Source organism: Halichoerus grypus, chromosome 1 (genome assembly GCF_964656455.1).
Source record: "Halichoerus grypus chromosome 1, mHalGry1.hap1.1, whole genome shotgun sequence".
Classification (NCBI taxonomy): domain Eukaryota; kingdom Metazoa; phylum Chordata; class Mammalia; order Carnivora; family Phocidae; genus Halichoerus; species Halichoerus grypus.
Genome location: NC_135712.1, coordinates 18,865,947 through 18,881,672, shown reverse-complemented (window position 1 = coordinate 18,881,672; position 15,726 = coordinate 18,865,947). Strand labels below are relative to the sequence as shown.

Genomic DNA, 15,726 nt, shown 5'->3' with positions numbered 1-15,726 from the left:
ATGGTCCAGTTATCAGACCCATGAACGGAAAAATTTTTTATACCCTGTAATAAAGAGAATTTGTGCCACCCCCCCCATTTTTTTTTTGTTACAGAGATATATTTGGCACATAATATTATGTAAATTAGGATGCACAACCTGTTAACTTGATACATTTATACATTGTAATATGCTTGCCATTGTAGTGGTAATTAGCACCTCTGTCAGGTCAGAGAATTATCCATTCTTATCCTTTCTTATTAGTATTTGGAATAATTAAGTTCTAGCCTCTTAGCTAGTTTGATGATTACAATACAGTTTTGGGGTCTACATTCATTATACTGTGCATTAGATCTCCAGGTCTCATTGACAACTTGCTGCCACTTTGTACCCTTAACCCTCTGTCCCTTCCAACCCCCTTATTAAAGGGGAGGTCTCCATTTAGGAGGAGTGGTGGAAAGAGCTACAATATGCATTTTGGAATATCCAGTGTCAATCGACATCAGTGTAGAAGAGTGCCATCTGGGGTCAGTGGACGGGACAGGACCTTATTAAAGCAGGAGCAATTGGGATCAGTCAGCCAGCCCTGGGACCCTCAGCCACCAGAGACGGTGGGCACCTGAGGGACAGAGCGGAACAAAGGGCCGTCACATCACTGCCTGAGACACCAACAAAGCACAGTCATCTCCTTGGGGAGCGTGGCTGGCTAACGGCTTACGGAGTGAACCTCTGGCCTCAGGGCTAAGCAAATCTTTTTATTTTTTTTTTTAAAGATTTTATTTATTTATTTGACAGAGAGAGAGATAGCGACAGCAGGAACACAAGCAGGGAGAGTGGGAGAGGGAGAAGCAGGCTTCCCACTGAGCGGGGAGCCCGATGCGGGGCTCGATCCCAGGACCCTGGGATCATGACCTGAGCTGAAGGCAGATGCTTAGCGACTGAGCCACCCAGGCGCCCCAGGGCTAAGCAAATCATCACATCAATGTTTACCGCTTATTTTTTAAAAACAAAAACTGGCAACCGCTAATTTCCAACTGGTAACAGCTCTATTAATAAAAACACTGGGCTCGTTTTCATTTCCAGGTCTCTGCGATCTCCCCGCTCTGAGAAGGGAGGCATCTTCCCGCTCTGAGAAGGGAGGTCCTGGAGACCGTGGCTTTCATCGTTTCTTCACGCACTGATGGCGTGAAGCAGGACAGTATTCCATCCTGACAGACGCAGGCCAGTCTAACTGGAAACGCTCATTTATTTGTTCTCAGTGAGGCAGGGTTACTCACTAATGAAGCAGGTGAGCCAGAGCTGGGAATAAGCTTGCTCCTGGGGACCAGAGTGTGAGAGCCTGCTGAGATGGGCAGAGCACGTCCAGGGAAGGGTCCCATCCATTCGGGGTTGATGCTGCTCTGCTCTCGGAGAAACGCTGCTCTCAACCCCCCGCCGCCGGCACCCGATACCGCCTGCCCCAGGGGAGACCACCTAGGTGCCTCCGTGGGCCACAGCTCTTCGGGTCCACATTCACCCACCCCAGCCAGACCATAACCTTCCCGAGGGCGGCGGGGATGGCGAACGGCACCTCGGATGAGGTTCTGGTCTGGGGCTGCCGAGCACTGCTCCACATGGAACCATGAACGGGGATGCTTCCAGAAAGGAGAGCAAGGAAGGCCTGGAGAGGGAGAAGGGGGTGGTTTCCAGGCTCTCGACACCTGCACTTTCGAGAAGGAGGAGGTGAGAAGAAATAAGGAGAAGAAACACAATATAAGGAGGGCACTCACTCGGGAGAGGTTTCTAGATGCTCTCAAGGAGTGAGCGGAATGAGTCTCAAGAGAAGAGCTGAACAACTGTCCTCCCTACAATTCTGCTCCTTCAAGGATGCCTCCTGGCTTCAAAATGAAAAAAAAAAATTTTTTTTTTTCTGGAATCTGTGTTCAAGTGTCAACTTATTCTCTGACAACCCAAATCCAAGGAGACTCTTCTTGGTGACCAACCACAAGAAACTTTTAACCTAGGCTGCTGTAACGAGGCTTAAAAGGTAACTAGTTCTCAGGGCGCTTGGATGGCTCAGCAGGTTAAGCCTCGGACTCTTGGTTTTGGCTCAGGTCAGGGTCTCAGGGTCTTAAGATCAAGACTCGCCTCCAGCCTCCAGCTCTGTGCTCACCACAGAGTATGCTTGTCCCTCTCCCTCCCCTTCTGCCCCTCCCCCCACTCATGCTGTCTCTCTAAAATAAATAAATAAAATCTTAAAAAAAAAATACAAAGGTAGGTAGTTCTCTTGTACACAAGAGATACTATTTTCTACACTTCAGACTGGTGACTGAAAGGAGAGAGATCAAGGATTCTCAAAAATGACTGCATGTCCAATTCAGCTGGAAAATTTTCAACATTCAGCTTCTAAGCCCATTTGGAAATTGTTTCCTTAGGTCTGGGCTGGGACCTTTTAAATAAGTAGCTGGTAAGTCTCATGCACAACCATGGCAGAGAGTCCCTGAGAGAGACCTTGCTTTTCTGCCCAGCATCCCTGGGCTCTGTTATAGGCTGAACTGCGTCCTCCCCAAACCTATGCTAAAGTCCTAACCTCGTGCCTCAAATTTGACTGTATTTGGAGACAGGGTCTTTAAAATAGTAATTAAGGTTAAATGAGATCATTGGGGCAGACCCTAATCCGACAATACTGGTGTCCTTACAGGAAGAGGAGATTAGGACACAGACATGCACAGAGAAAAGATGATGTGAAGGCCCAATGGAGGCCACCTACAAGCCAAGGAGGGAGGCCTCAGAGAAAAACCAAACCCGCTGACACATTGATCTCAGACTTGTAGCTTCCAGAATTGTGAGGAAATAATTTCTATTGTTTAAGCCACCCAGTTTCGGACGTTGTAATGGCAGCTCTAGCAAACCAATATAGCTCTTTGGACTTCGGCGCCCCAAATAGGCACTAGACCTGATAAAAAGGAAGATGCTTCTTGGGTAGATTCGTCAGTCCGAGGGCATTACACGTACAATGACTGGTGACAGACGGTGACTACACTTACTGTGCTGAGCGCTGTGTAATACACAGAGTCGTCAAATCACTCCGTTGTACACCTGAAGCTAACAGAACACTGTAGGTCAACTCTACTTCAATTAAAAACAAAAAAACTCCCATACAATATATTAAAGAAACGAGAAGGGGCTTTTTTTTAATGAGTGAGCATTCTTTTTTAAAAATTCAATTAATTAACATACAATGTATTATTAGTTTCAGAGATAGAGGTCAGTGATTCATCAGTTGCATACAACATCCAGGGCTCATTCCATCACGTGCCCTCCTTCATGCCCGTCACCCAGTTACCCCATCCCCCCACCCCCCTCCCCTCCAGCAACCCTCAGTTTGTTCCCTATGATTGAAAGTCTCTTGTGGTTTGTCTCCTTCTCTGGTTTTGTCTTATTTTTTCCTTTCTTCCCCTATGATCCTCTGTTTTTGTTTCTTAAATTCCACATGAGTGAAATTATATAATTGTCTTTCTCTGATTGATTTATTTCACTTAGCATAATATCCTCTAGTTCCATCCACGTCATTGCAAATGGAAAGATTTCATTTTTTTGATGGCTGAGTATATTCCACTATAAATACACTACCTCTTCTTTATCCATTCAACTGTTGATGGACATCTGGGCTCTTTCCATAGTTCGGCTATTGTAGACATTGCTGCTATAAACATTGGGGTGCAGGTGCCCCTTCGGATCACTACCTTTGTATCTCTGGGGCAAATCCCTAGTAGGGCAATTGCTGGGTCGTAGGGCAGCTCTATTTTCAACTTTTTTTTTTTTTAAAGGTTTTATTTATTTATTTGACAGAGAGAGACACAGTGAGAGAGGGAACACGAGCAGGGGGAGTGGGAGAGGGAGAAGCAGGCTTCCCACGGAGCAGGGAGCCCGATGCGGGGCTCGATCCCATGACCCTGGGATCATGACCTGAGCCAAAGGCAGACGCTTAATGACTGAGCCACCCAGGCGCCCCTATTTTCAACTTTTTGAGGAACCTCCATACTGTTTTCCAGAGTGGCTGCACCAGCTTGCATTCCCACCAACAGTGTAGGAGGGTTCCCCTTTCTCCGCATCCCCGCCAACATCTGTCATTTCCTGACTTGTTAATTTTAGTAAAAGGGACTTTTTAATTATTCAAGTATGAAAACACTTTTTTTTTTTGCCCAAACATGAAATTAAAAAAACTGTTTTGAGTAGAAATGAAGTAAACTGATGCTAACAAGGATACATCTCACACTGTTTCAAAGGACTCAAGCTCAGAAATACTATTCTCAGAAGAGCAGTACCCAGAGTCAGTGACACGGTCATTGCTTATCTGATGTGTGTAGAGGCCAGTCTGTCAGTCATCCTGTTCTTTCACACCTTGCTGCTCCCCAGCACGTAGCACGTCCACACCAGTCCGGACAGGGAGAAGAAGACTCAAAGCCAATTTCCACCCGCAGATCTCATAAACAAGCAGCCTGGAGAACGTTAAGGGCTGAACACAATGAGGTTTCTGGCTCTGCCAGACATTTAACTTATTTAACCTTTTCCTGCTCTTCTCTGACGAGAATGGTGTGGAGCATGTGTCTTTGGGGTTAGTGAGAAGTTTGACTCACTGGAAATATCTGGACTTCTCTCTAATGGAAGAAACAATGGATAGGATATGGGAAAATCTGTATTTGGATCTTGGCCCTATTTAGTTTGACAGTGGGTGAGCACTTCTGTCTGGGTCTGTTTTCTCATCTACAGAATGAAAAGATCAATTTGATCACTGAGATCTCTTTCAGCTCTAAAAATTCTCATACTTCTCAAGATGTATTCATTCACTTTCTCTGTTTCCTAGAAAATTACATATACTATGAGGATTACCCCCCTCCCCCCTCCATAGCCCAACACCAGAACTGCATTTTAAATGCACCTGGCTGGCTCAGTCAGTGGAGCATGCCACTCTTGATCTTGGGATTGTGAGTTCGAGCCCCACAACGGGTATAGAGATTACATAAAAATAAAATCTTAAAAAAAAATAAACGCATAAGAACTTATCCGTAAATTTTCTATTTCAGTATTTTGTATCATGGGTTTAAAAAGTCCTATTTCAGTCTTGTAGCTACTCTATTTTGTTGGGGTAACCCACGACTTCCGTGCCGTATACACTCATGGTAGTCACATGTTGGTCTGAGGGGACAAAATCCTGCAGTGTCATCACGCAGTAATTGTGAAGTCACGTGGTGAAGCTTCTCCCCACCTCCAGCGTGACTGCACGAACTCCGGAAATGAAGATATCTCCGGTAGAAGCGAAGGGTAACAGGTTGAACATTGGAACAACCTTGTAAGCTCTCTCAGCTGTTTGGTATCATGTGATTTTCTGTGAAACTTTAAAGGTAAGACTCTTTCCTGAAAATTAGTATTAATTGCTGCTACCTGGTTTTACTTGTAAGTCAGACTCTTTAAGACAAAAAAATTAGGGAATAAATGAGTTCAGGTTTTTTTAGGTTTTAGGTTTTTTTTTTGAAGCAGACTTCTACCCCTTCCTTTTCATTTCTAACTTGGTAGTTTTTTTCTTTTCTTTTAAATGTTCTAGGCTAATCACAGTATCTTTAAGCCAGGCATCATCGCTAGTATTATTTGACATTTCAGTACAAATTCTAAGAAGCTGAGGGAGCAGCGTACAACCCAATGCCTTGATCACAGTATTTCTAAGTCAGAACGATGAAAACCCAAACAAGAAAACAGCTGCCAAACTTGAGCACCATGCAGGAATCTAGATTTTTTTTTTTTTTTTAAGAAGAGACACTTGGATGATTCTTAGCCAAGCAAAATCTCCTACTAGTTTTCTTTAACTCCTGCTTGCAAACACGCAGCCACGTTCACCTACCTCCACCACACCATGATGAATGGACGTGTACTGTTTCTTCTTCAGCATCACCAAGGTGATGACGATCACTGTTGCTATGACAACTCCACCCACCATGAGTCCAATGATGGCACCTTTGTTTGAACCCACATCTTCTGCAAAGAACACCTTGAAAACAAGACAAGAGAAAGGATTGCAATTGCAGGAGATCGCTGGAAAAGGTATGTAAAGAGTTTCAGTGTCTACCTTACGCTGTAAGTTTCAGTTGGTGACCACTCCATTATTTGCATTATTTGGTGCATACTTGGAAAAAAAAAAAAATCACACATTCTAGCTACTACTTTCAACCCCCTGCCCCATGGCCTTAGGAAGGCAAAACAGTAGCCAAGAGGAACCTGAAACCCTCCGACAGGTGGGACATCTGGTGAGAGGTGGGGTGGGGATCTACTAAAGGATGGAAAGAAAGGCATGGATCATGACTTTGAAAAGAGGTCGGCTGGGAGACCTGATGCATGACCAGTCTGCCTTAGGTGCTTTTTCAAACCCACAGATGTCCTAATTTCCTTAGAGGGACATTAATACATAGAAATAAGGCATCTGAGACAAAGGAGTTCATCCGAAGAAAAAAAAGACACTTGTTACTGACTTTTAGCTGCGATCATTCAGTAGGATGGTACTGAACCTCAGAGAAGTGTAATGCTTAAAAGAGAGTTTTTTCAAAGGGAAGTAGCAGGTGATGAGATAAGAATTTTAATCGTCACATAGAACTCCTGCTTGCTTACTGTTTTCTCCAGAAACCCCACTCAACCTGTTGTTTTATTCTTGCTGTTCGTTTGTATTGGACATCAATGAATTTTGGAAAACACCATCAGAGATATTTATTCAGTCTGATAACTTCGCTGCACAGCATTCAGCATTCCTTCACATTGTTTATGAAAGCAACTCACTATTTCTCCACTTTATCTACCTAACTGGAATTATAAAAGCATGTGGCACCTTTTATAATCCTGTTATGTAAGGAGGTGATCTTCTGCCAGATCACCTGGTCCAACTACTACTAAGTATATACCACATTTATTATAGAAATCAATGAAAACAGCTCCCTAAAGAATTCTCTCGGTCTGATCTCGACACAGGAAGATGACCAATTTTCCACAGTGACAACAAACATCCGAGTGATCTGAAAAGGCAATACAAAATACGGCAGGTAGAGCTGATTTCTAAGTGTCTTACTCAGGGTATTATCTACAGCAAAACGAGAAACCGTTCATAATTATTTCCCTTTCTCAATAAATATGCTAGCTCAACATATTTATAAAAAGCAAATCATTAATTAGTTAATGATAAAAATGTGAGGTAATCAGGAATAAATGCAAGTCTGGACATCTTCCTATGCCTTTAAGAAAATACTGTAATTTTGTAATATTCATTGCACTAATTATAGTACATTATCTTATCAACGAGCTCAGTAGAGGGAGCTGATTCTCCTAATTGCTGCCGCTACCATTAGTCACTGTCGCATCACAGGAGTTAGCGTAATTGTGGAGAGGGGCTTGTAGGACACAGACTTCAGAAAAATGCAAATCCGCACATTAATCTTCAGCTCCGTGCCCCACCAGCCCCCGACTCTTCAGCAGCTCCCCCAGAATTTTTTAACCTCTTCGGCATCAGCCACATCAAGATTGCCCCTGAATTCATAATAATTGGGATGGGATTAACCTGCCAGTGAAAATCATGCTTCAAAAAAACTGAAATGTTCTTGTACAAAAAAGATTATGGGAGTTGAAATGCAAATCTGAATCACAAGCCAGTTTTGGATTTGCTCCAATTATTGAGAGTGAAAAGAGGCATATGCAATGCTTCACTGGCGTTTCTTCTGGAATTTACTACTTGGATTTATAAATTATATTTATGAATATTGGAAAGATATTCTCTCCCTTGAAAAAGGGCACCCATGTGCCCACGCCACCCCCCCCACCCCCCGATGTGCACCATAAATGCCTAAGAGCGAGTACTTATTATTGCTAGGAGAATTTTATTACCATTTTTTTGGTTGACTATTGAATGTGCAATAAAATTGTCTTCTTTATTAATTTAACCCCCTTACTACGCATAGTGATAAGATGAAAGAAACCCTAACATAATGCAGGATTTGATTTATCCGAAGCTTCTGGTAAAAGATTTTATGTAACTACGGGAGCTGCCTCCAAAGAGGATGGGTGCTCTTTGATTTGCTCCGAGTCTAACATTTGGGGGAAATAACAGTGGGTGGGAAGAGATTTTGTCCAAAAAGGAAGCTGCCGTCTTTCTTGTCCAAATCTTTCAGTGAGCAACACTGCTAGGAACATCATGGAGTCCTGCTCACCTCCCGCCTCCACCCACCTTGGTAGAAACCCAAAGATCCTACCCCTGCAGAACTTAAAACGTGGGTGCTGGGGAAGGGACGGGAAGGAAGGGCAGAGGGAGAGACGGAGAGGCACAGGGAGATAGTTAACATATGCCAACTTCAAATCCACCTCTTATAAACCCGTCTTCCTAGAAAATAGAGGGGAAATGAATTAGAGCGGATATTGTGATATACATTAATTCCACTCTAAGTCCTGAGTGGGGTTAGTGGCCTTCTAGATGCAAAGAACTAATGTATAAAGACCCTCTTTTTCTTCTCTTTATGGGTCCATGATGACCCTCTAGGCAACTGCTTTATTCCTTTTATCTTTTCCTTCACTGGCTTTCTGGCACAGCATGAACAAGCGTGAACAGGTCATCTGGCGAGACAAACTGAGTGGCAGGAAGAGGTAAATTTTACGTACCAATTTTTGATGATGAACCTCATATCCTGAGTCATGTCGGAACTCGGCATCCATCTTCACCTCAGAGATCTCTTCCGTCTTGATGTTTGTCAAGCCTGAACCTGCAATAATCCATAAGCATCACACCATAATTAAATGACGCACGACACTCAATTCATTTTCTCTGTAACCACAAACGCTGTAACACAAAGGCTACAAAACCTTTCTAGGTCTGGAGTGAGAGGAAACAGATTAATGACTTTCTTCAAGAAAACTGACACCCTGTATTCACACCCTTAACCACTACCTATTTCAAACAAAAAGAAATTAAAGATTAAAGAAATCTGAAGTTAAAGCTTCTACTGCCTTTAAACACACATTATAATTTTTTTTTTTTTAAATGGGGAAAACCAGAAGTTAAATGCTAGTTGGGAGGTTGGCAAGGATGCGTTCCCAGAATATACTAGTTTGTTTTAGGGGCTTATTGTTTAGCTGATTCTATGTCTTTTCCCATGTGTTCTCATTCTTTCAGAAAAAATAATAAAAGTCTTTAAAAATGAGCATTAATTACCTGGTGGAATCAAACTGCTACTTTAGGGCTTTGTTCCAATTACAAATAAATTATGTTGATGTATCTATGCAGGGAAGCATTGTAAAAATCATATTATTTATTTAGTTTGGTGATTTAGTTATAGATACAGAATATAATTGCTTTGTCTGCTGAATAAAGATTTGCAGCACATAATTTTAGAAAATGTTTCAGTGGGACTAACAGAATTTATAACTTACTAACTCTTCCTTCTCTATAAATTGCTACATGAGTCTTACACTAATTGTAATAAATTTCATTTTTCAAGTAACAATTTGAAGCTACAAAACAAAATGCAAAGCCATTTCTAAAACAAAAAAATGAAAGCACAAAATAGAAGTATCAGTTTCCATGTTGTAGCATTTAAATATCCAAAGTTATAATTTTAGGATGAAAAAGGCTTTTAAAATCATGTCCTCTGCACTATTCTCACCCAAGGGGCAAACCCTCAACTCCTGAGTGAATGGAGAAAAATCTATCCATTTGCCTCCATTTCGGATAGCTCTGCCTTACAAGAATGACAGGCTTCCTTACATCAAACCCAGATCAGTTCCCCTAAGGCATCTACACTTGGAGCCTGTTCAACGCAGAGCAAGCCCGAAACCTCCCTTCCACCTTATAGCCTTGAGCAGGCCAGACACTCGAGGAGAGGCACCGTGTTCCTGATGGCTCTTGCTCAGGCTACACGTTACCAGGTCCTTCAGCTCCCATGGGACCTCATTTCTTGCTTTTTGTCTAGTCACTCTTACAGTCTTGTCCACAAGGTGCCATGAAACTTGTCACACACCTTGCTGAAACTGAAAAGCACAATGTCCACAACAGAACCGTGTGCCAACCTCACACAAAATGAAACGGAGGATAATTTGACAAGACCACGGGCACCCATGCGGGTTGTGACAGATCCCCGACTCCTTGTCCAAACGTTCACAAAGCTTCCATTAAGAACTCATCTGAAAACAGAGCCGACATCAATCTCAGTCTACAGCTGGCCTGTAGACGGTCACCCTGTCTTCTCTGCTGTCCGTCTGCCAGAACTAGTCTCTTCCCCCTATCTTCCCAGCTCTCCTGCTTTCCAGGGGTCCACAGAGATCATGGAGAGCGGTTCTACCATTTCACCCTCCAGGTCTCCTAGCCTACAATCTGTCTGGGTCACAAGGACTTGGACGTGGTAGAGAGGTGTTGTAGATTTAGAATATAGCCACCAATCTGTTAATTACTTCTCCTTCCCAGAGGTGGGTCTGAATTCTCTTCTCTCAAGTGTGGACTGGATGGAGTGCCTTGCTTCTCATGAACAGACAATAGAGAAAGCGATCATGAGTTCTGAGTCTAGGTCAAAAAAGGCACTGCAGCTTCCTTCTTGTTCTCTTTCTCGGATCACTTGGTCTCGGAAAGCCACCCAAATGTCACGAGGACACTCAAGCAGCCCTACAAAAAGGTTCCCGCGATGAGGTATGGCGGTGTCCTGCCAACAGCCACGTGAGTGAACAGACCCACCAGAGTCAAGCTTCCACTTCGGATGGTTGTGGCTCTAGAGGGTGTCTGGATTGCAACCTCCTGGGAGGCCCAGAGCCAGGAGCACCCAGCTAATCCATGCCTGAAATCCTGATCATTACAGTAATTATAAGTAACTAAATGCTTGTTGTTTTAAGCTGCTAAGTTACGGAATTATTTGTTGCATAAGCAATAGAAAACTAGAACAAGGAGCTAGTGTTTTCTTTTTTCATCTTGATCTACCTTGGGCTTTAATTTCCTTCTTTCAGAAGATCACTCTCTCTAATATAGACATAAAGTGGGACAGTTTCCCTTTCTCTCTCATCTTTTACCGTCCCTCACTGACCGTCCCTCAACCCCTGACCCTATCCCAGAGCTGTGGGGCTCTCTATTCTTTATTTTCTTGCTTTGAAATTATTTGCATTTTCTCATAATTTTTAACTCATTCTGACCTCTAATCTTCCTGACATTGTGTTTATCAGACTGTGATACTAATGCTCTGTTAATTTCTCATTGGCTATGTATTTTTTATCTTCCTACAGGCCCTTTTAAATCTGACACGGGGTTATAACCACAGTGATTTCTTTACAGATCACCCTTTTGTTGTCATCAGGATCTAGCAATGCAACAGTTAAAATTATATTTCTGAGACCTGAAGAAAAGTCTCTTCAATAGTCTTTTCTTTTAGATTTGTGGGACCAACAATTCGAAAAAACAGGAGCTCTCTGCTCAAAACCGTAAAAGCCCACATTATTTCTGAAAGGAGAGTGAAAATACTTTTGGTACTCAAACCAGAATTCAAATTCGCATAACAAGTCAGAACAACAGATAGTTAATTATAGCTCAATAGTCTGCGAGACTCTCAGGAGAAAGAGATCCTTCTAGTTCATTTTTGTATAGCATGTGCAATCACTTAGAGAAAAGATTTTCTATACATTAAACAAATCTCACTAAAAGGGAAGAAAAATTAGTAAGCTTGCACATAGGGAAACATCATCGGCAATAAGCTCACATAGCATGTGATGAAATGTGAAACGTGATGTGTAGATTTAAATACATCACAGGGACCTTTTGCTTATAGGCTCATCAGGTGTGTTTTCTCTTTCTCAGCCCTGGTATGACTCCAGGTCTCTGTGTCATGGTAAGTGAGCAGAATCTGTTGTTCATTTGTGGGGGGGAAGGAGGCATGTCCCTCATGACACCTTTCACATGGCTTGGAGGTCAAGGACTTGGTCTCCCCTTTATGAGGCCTGGAGAAGGGTGGTAATAAATTATAGTGGAAAGGGTAGCTTTCCTCTCCCTGTGAAGAGCTTGCTAATGTATTTTCCTTCTTTATTTTGGTCAAATGGTGTTACTTGACCTTCAGAGCCCATTTTCCCCTGGAAGAAAGGGGAGTAGCTGTAATGGCCACTATGCCAAGAAATCACCACTGATAACATGCTTTCCCTACCTGACACTACATTCTAAAAGTGACGTGTCCTGGCTTTTCAGATATGAAAGACAAAGAGAAGTCACCTTCCTCAGTCATGATTACAGGCAAACCCTTTGTTTGTTTGTGTTACAGTGACAACAGCAATTACTCAACTGCCATCAACTGAATGACACGCTATGACAATCCCGGGAAGGCTCTCTAAGTTTGGAAAGTCTAAAGATATAATTCAGCACACTGAACTCAAGCATGTAGTCTCCTCAAGTGCGATGTTGGAAGAACCCAACCTAATGCTATGAACATAGCAGGGAATTGGTCCAAGTGCTCGGGAGACAGACTGTAAGCACAGAAAGAGTGAGCGAGGTCTCACTACCTATCCAGCAAATAGAGCTATTCGTAAACTAGACTCTTCCTCACTTTGGATCTGATCATTCTTTCTTACCATATGGCCCTTCTTTTATTGGGGAAGCCCTCACCTCACACAGTGTAAGAAAGAAGGCTGAGCCTAGGCCTTTGAATCCTCTTTGAATCCTTCCCCTCTTCTTTGCCAATGGATGAGACTCAAATCTTTTGAAAGCTTTCCCGAAGCTGACCTCCAGCGTGTGCCGAGGTTAACACACCCTCGGCGAGTGCCCCGTCTGCTTACATCACGGACGCCCTGGTTTATACTTTATGTGGGTCTGTATTCCCCTGCCTTTCTAATTCCATCTCCTCTTTTAAATAGGCCAAGTGTGTTCCTCTTATTATACTTCAAGCTCCTGAGAACAGGGACCTTATCATTTCACTTCTTTCAACGCACCACAGCATTTAATGCACTGATCTTTGGGAAATACCAAAATGAAGTATTCCTGTTATGGAAACATCGTTATTGTTATAATAAAGGCTTGAGATGGCTTCTTCCCCCAACAAAACACCTCTAACTGCTTTCTAGCTCTTCCCTTAAAACAGATTGTTTTGGGGAAACGCATGGAAGTTGTTTTCATGTTAGGTTTTTTAAAAAGGGGGGGAACCAACTTTGGTGGTATCAACCTCCCCTCCCCCAGATTTCAATTAGAACACACCGGCCTAGAGGGCCCAATGGAGGAACTTTTACAAAATTGGTTGAAAGAGTGTTTCTAATTCACTTTTTATTCTTGTAGATGAAAAGCATCTCTTCCTTAAATACAAAATAGACAGTGCCATAAATAAAGGCCCAAGGCAAATGACCATCCACCAGCTCACTGGTCTCAGCTGGTTAGAATGGAACTGACCCTCAGCCTTGAGCTCCACCACGAGCTGAGCAGGATGTGGATGTCAATGGGCCGGCTCCTTAAAATTCACTTGTGTGACAATGGCAATAAGGAAGACATTAGGAGAGCCCAAACTGTGTCTGACTTACTATCAATTAAGTTCCTCTGAAAAGCCCTAAAGGCAGAGATTCGTAAAATCAGCGAGAACGGCCGTCAAAACGGGTCACTCCACTCTCCCTGCCGCCCTGTGGACAGCCACACAGAGGCATGAAGATGCCACAGGGCAGATTCGGAGTTCTCATATCTATGGCTGTGGTTGGGGACAGAAGTGACCGAGCTGGCACTGGCAGTGAGAGGGGCCGGGTCTCTTCTTGACCTGCCACCAACATAACCCGAACCAGGGACCTCCATGTGTTAATATCTTCCATCAAGGTGAATTCCCTGGCCCTTGACTATCGCACGGGGTCAATACGAGGATAAGGAAGAAGATAAACACGGGAAGGTATCCATTGTTTGTGGAGTTAAATCTCTCTAGAATACATAGCCATGTCAATTCAGTAACTACTGTCTTTGATTCGTGGAAAACAATGGGTACTGTTCGTTGGGCAGAGTTGTGCGTAAAGTCAAAAACCAGGCTTGTGTGCCCTTCTGCTGCGGTGTGGCACTGATTTTTAAAACAGCTTGAGATATAGGCTGAATACAGAGCAAAGGGTCAAAGTGTATTTCTTCTTAATGCTGGGGGAACTGTAAAAAAAAAAAAAAGTGTCTATTTTTCAGTGTTAATGGGAATTTTAAATGGTAACAAAAAGAAAAGACTTGTATACAAAACTATGCACAGACATCCTTTCTGTCATTTTAGTTACTCATGGAGAGTTAAGTCCATACAACCCACGAAAAAGAAAATGTAAATATTTCTAGGCTCTAGAGGTAGTCCCGTTCTGGTATTTTTAGGAAGTCACATCTACATGAGAAACTGATTGAAGTTTGAGCCCCATTCAGTCAGAAGAGGACCCGTCTGCACACCAAACAAGAAGGGAAGGACGAGATATTCAAAGCGGAAACCACGTTGTCACCAGACAGAGTGTGCATCTGTGTGGTTTTCCATGTTTGAGGACAGAGAGGTCTGTATACTTTTCTCCACTTAAAAAAAAAATCCCATAAGTTGGAAGGGCTCTTTTATTGTTTGAAAAGGAAAGCTCAGAAAGAAAAACAGATGACTTCAACAGGAAATTGGAAAATCAAGTGTAAGGAAAAGCAAAGGGAATTTTTGAGAAGTCTGGTTTCCAAGGTCATTTCAAATCCTCTCCCTTAGTATCTGCAGTTGAGAGAGGCTAATAGCAAAGAGCGGGGACGGCGGGTGCTCGAGCTCAAGCGCAAGATGCTGAGAGGTAGAAGGGAACCGGGTTATACCTGGTCGGGTGGTCAGTCCTCGGTCGGCAGCAGGGCGGGCGTCAACAGGCTCAACTGGGCACAGGAAGCAAGATACACGGAAAGCAAACAAGACAAATCAAGATGGTGAGTTGTGGCTCCTGAACACAGAGCAGGGAAAAGCATGTGAAATACATAAGTTATAAAAAAGGAACAGGTGGAAAAGAACCACAGTGAGTTAATCCCAAGTATCAGGGAATGGGAGGGGGACCACTTCGAAAGGCTTATCATAACTGATGGGCCAATCCTACTCCTTAGGTTTTCTAATAAAAGCACTCACCAGGATATGCAGCAACATCAAAGAAGAGGGGATGGGGAGTGTGGAATTACCTCTCATCGAGTTTAGGGATGGTTTCTTGGCTTTTGATTAGAAATAAAATACAATATACCCAGCCTGGTGGAAAATCTTGAAGATACCTCCTTTTACAACTGTCCAATCTTATTTTACAGTTAATTAACTACAAAAGGACTCCCATTAAATCCCCAGGGGAAATGCAAATATGAATTTATCAGCAGAGGAAAGTCTCACCACATAATCTGCCATTTAGTGCACGAAATTTGCTCCCATTTTGAGGGTAAAAGAAGTAAACCAGAGAGTCAGTCTCTCTCTCTCTCTAATTTTAAAGGCTGGTTATTATTTTAATAGACGACATACAGTTGTCATGTGTGAAATGTGAGTACTTCTTTTTGTATTTCTCAACTTCCACAATTGTCCCTTTGTGAGAATTCTGGGCCGGCCCCAAAGGAAGCCTTGCAGGTGCACCACGGTGCCCGCCATTCCTTACCATTAGCTGGCATTTCCTAAGTGCTTCTGAATCTCAGAAAATATTAACTTGAATTTAGACTGGTCTTTGAAGAAACAGGCAAGGGAGAGAAACAAAGCTTTAAGGATTAATAAATGGACAAGGGGCAAATGAAGCCGAGGGAGGGGAAAA

At 42.9% G+C, this 15,726-nt stretch overlaps 1 protein-coding gene across 6 annotated transcripts in view; it reads right to left on the bottom strand.

Annotated features, from left to right (window-relative positions):
* APP (amyloid beta precursor protein) overlaps window positions 1–15,726 on the bottom strand; it is a 256,472-nt gene that overhangs the window by 4,661 nt on the left and 236,085 nt on the right. For 3 of the 6 annotated variants that reach the window (XM_036072762.2, XM_036072764.2, XM_036072766.2), the window contains 3 exons: window positions 14,774–14,827; window positions 8,647–8,747; window positions 5,858–6,004 (listed from right to left, as the gene is read on the bottom strand). In XM_036072762.2, the coding sequence (XP_035928655.1) occupies window positions 5,858–6,004; window positions 8,647–8,747; window positions 14,774–14,827 (302 nt within the window). The remainder of the gene's footprint in view (window positions 1–5,857; window positions 6,005–8,646; window positions 8,748–14,773; window positions 14,828–15,726) is intronic. The other 3 variants (XM_036072763.2, XM_036072765.2, XM_036072767.2) reach the window with 1 other exon arrangement.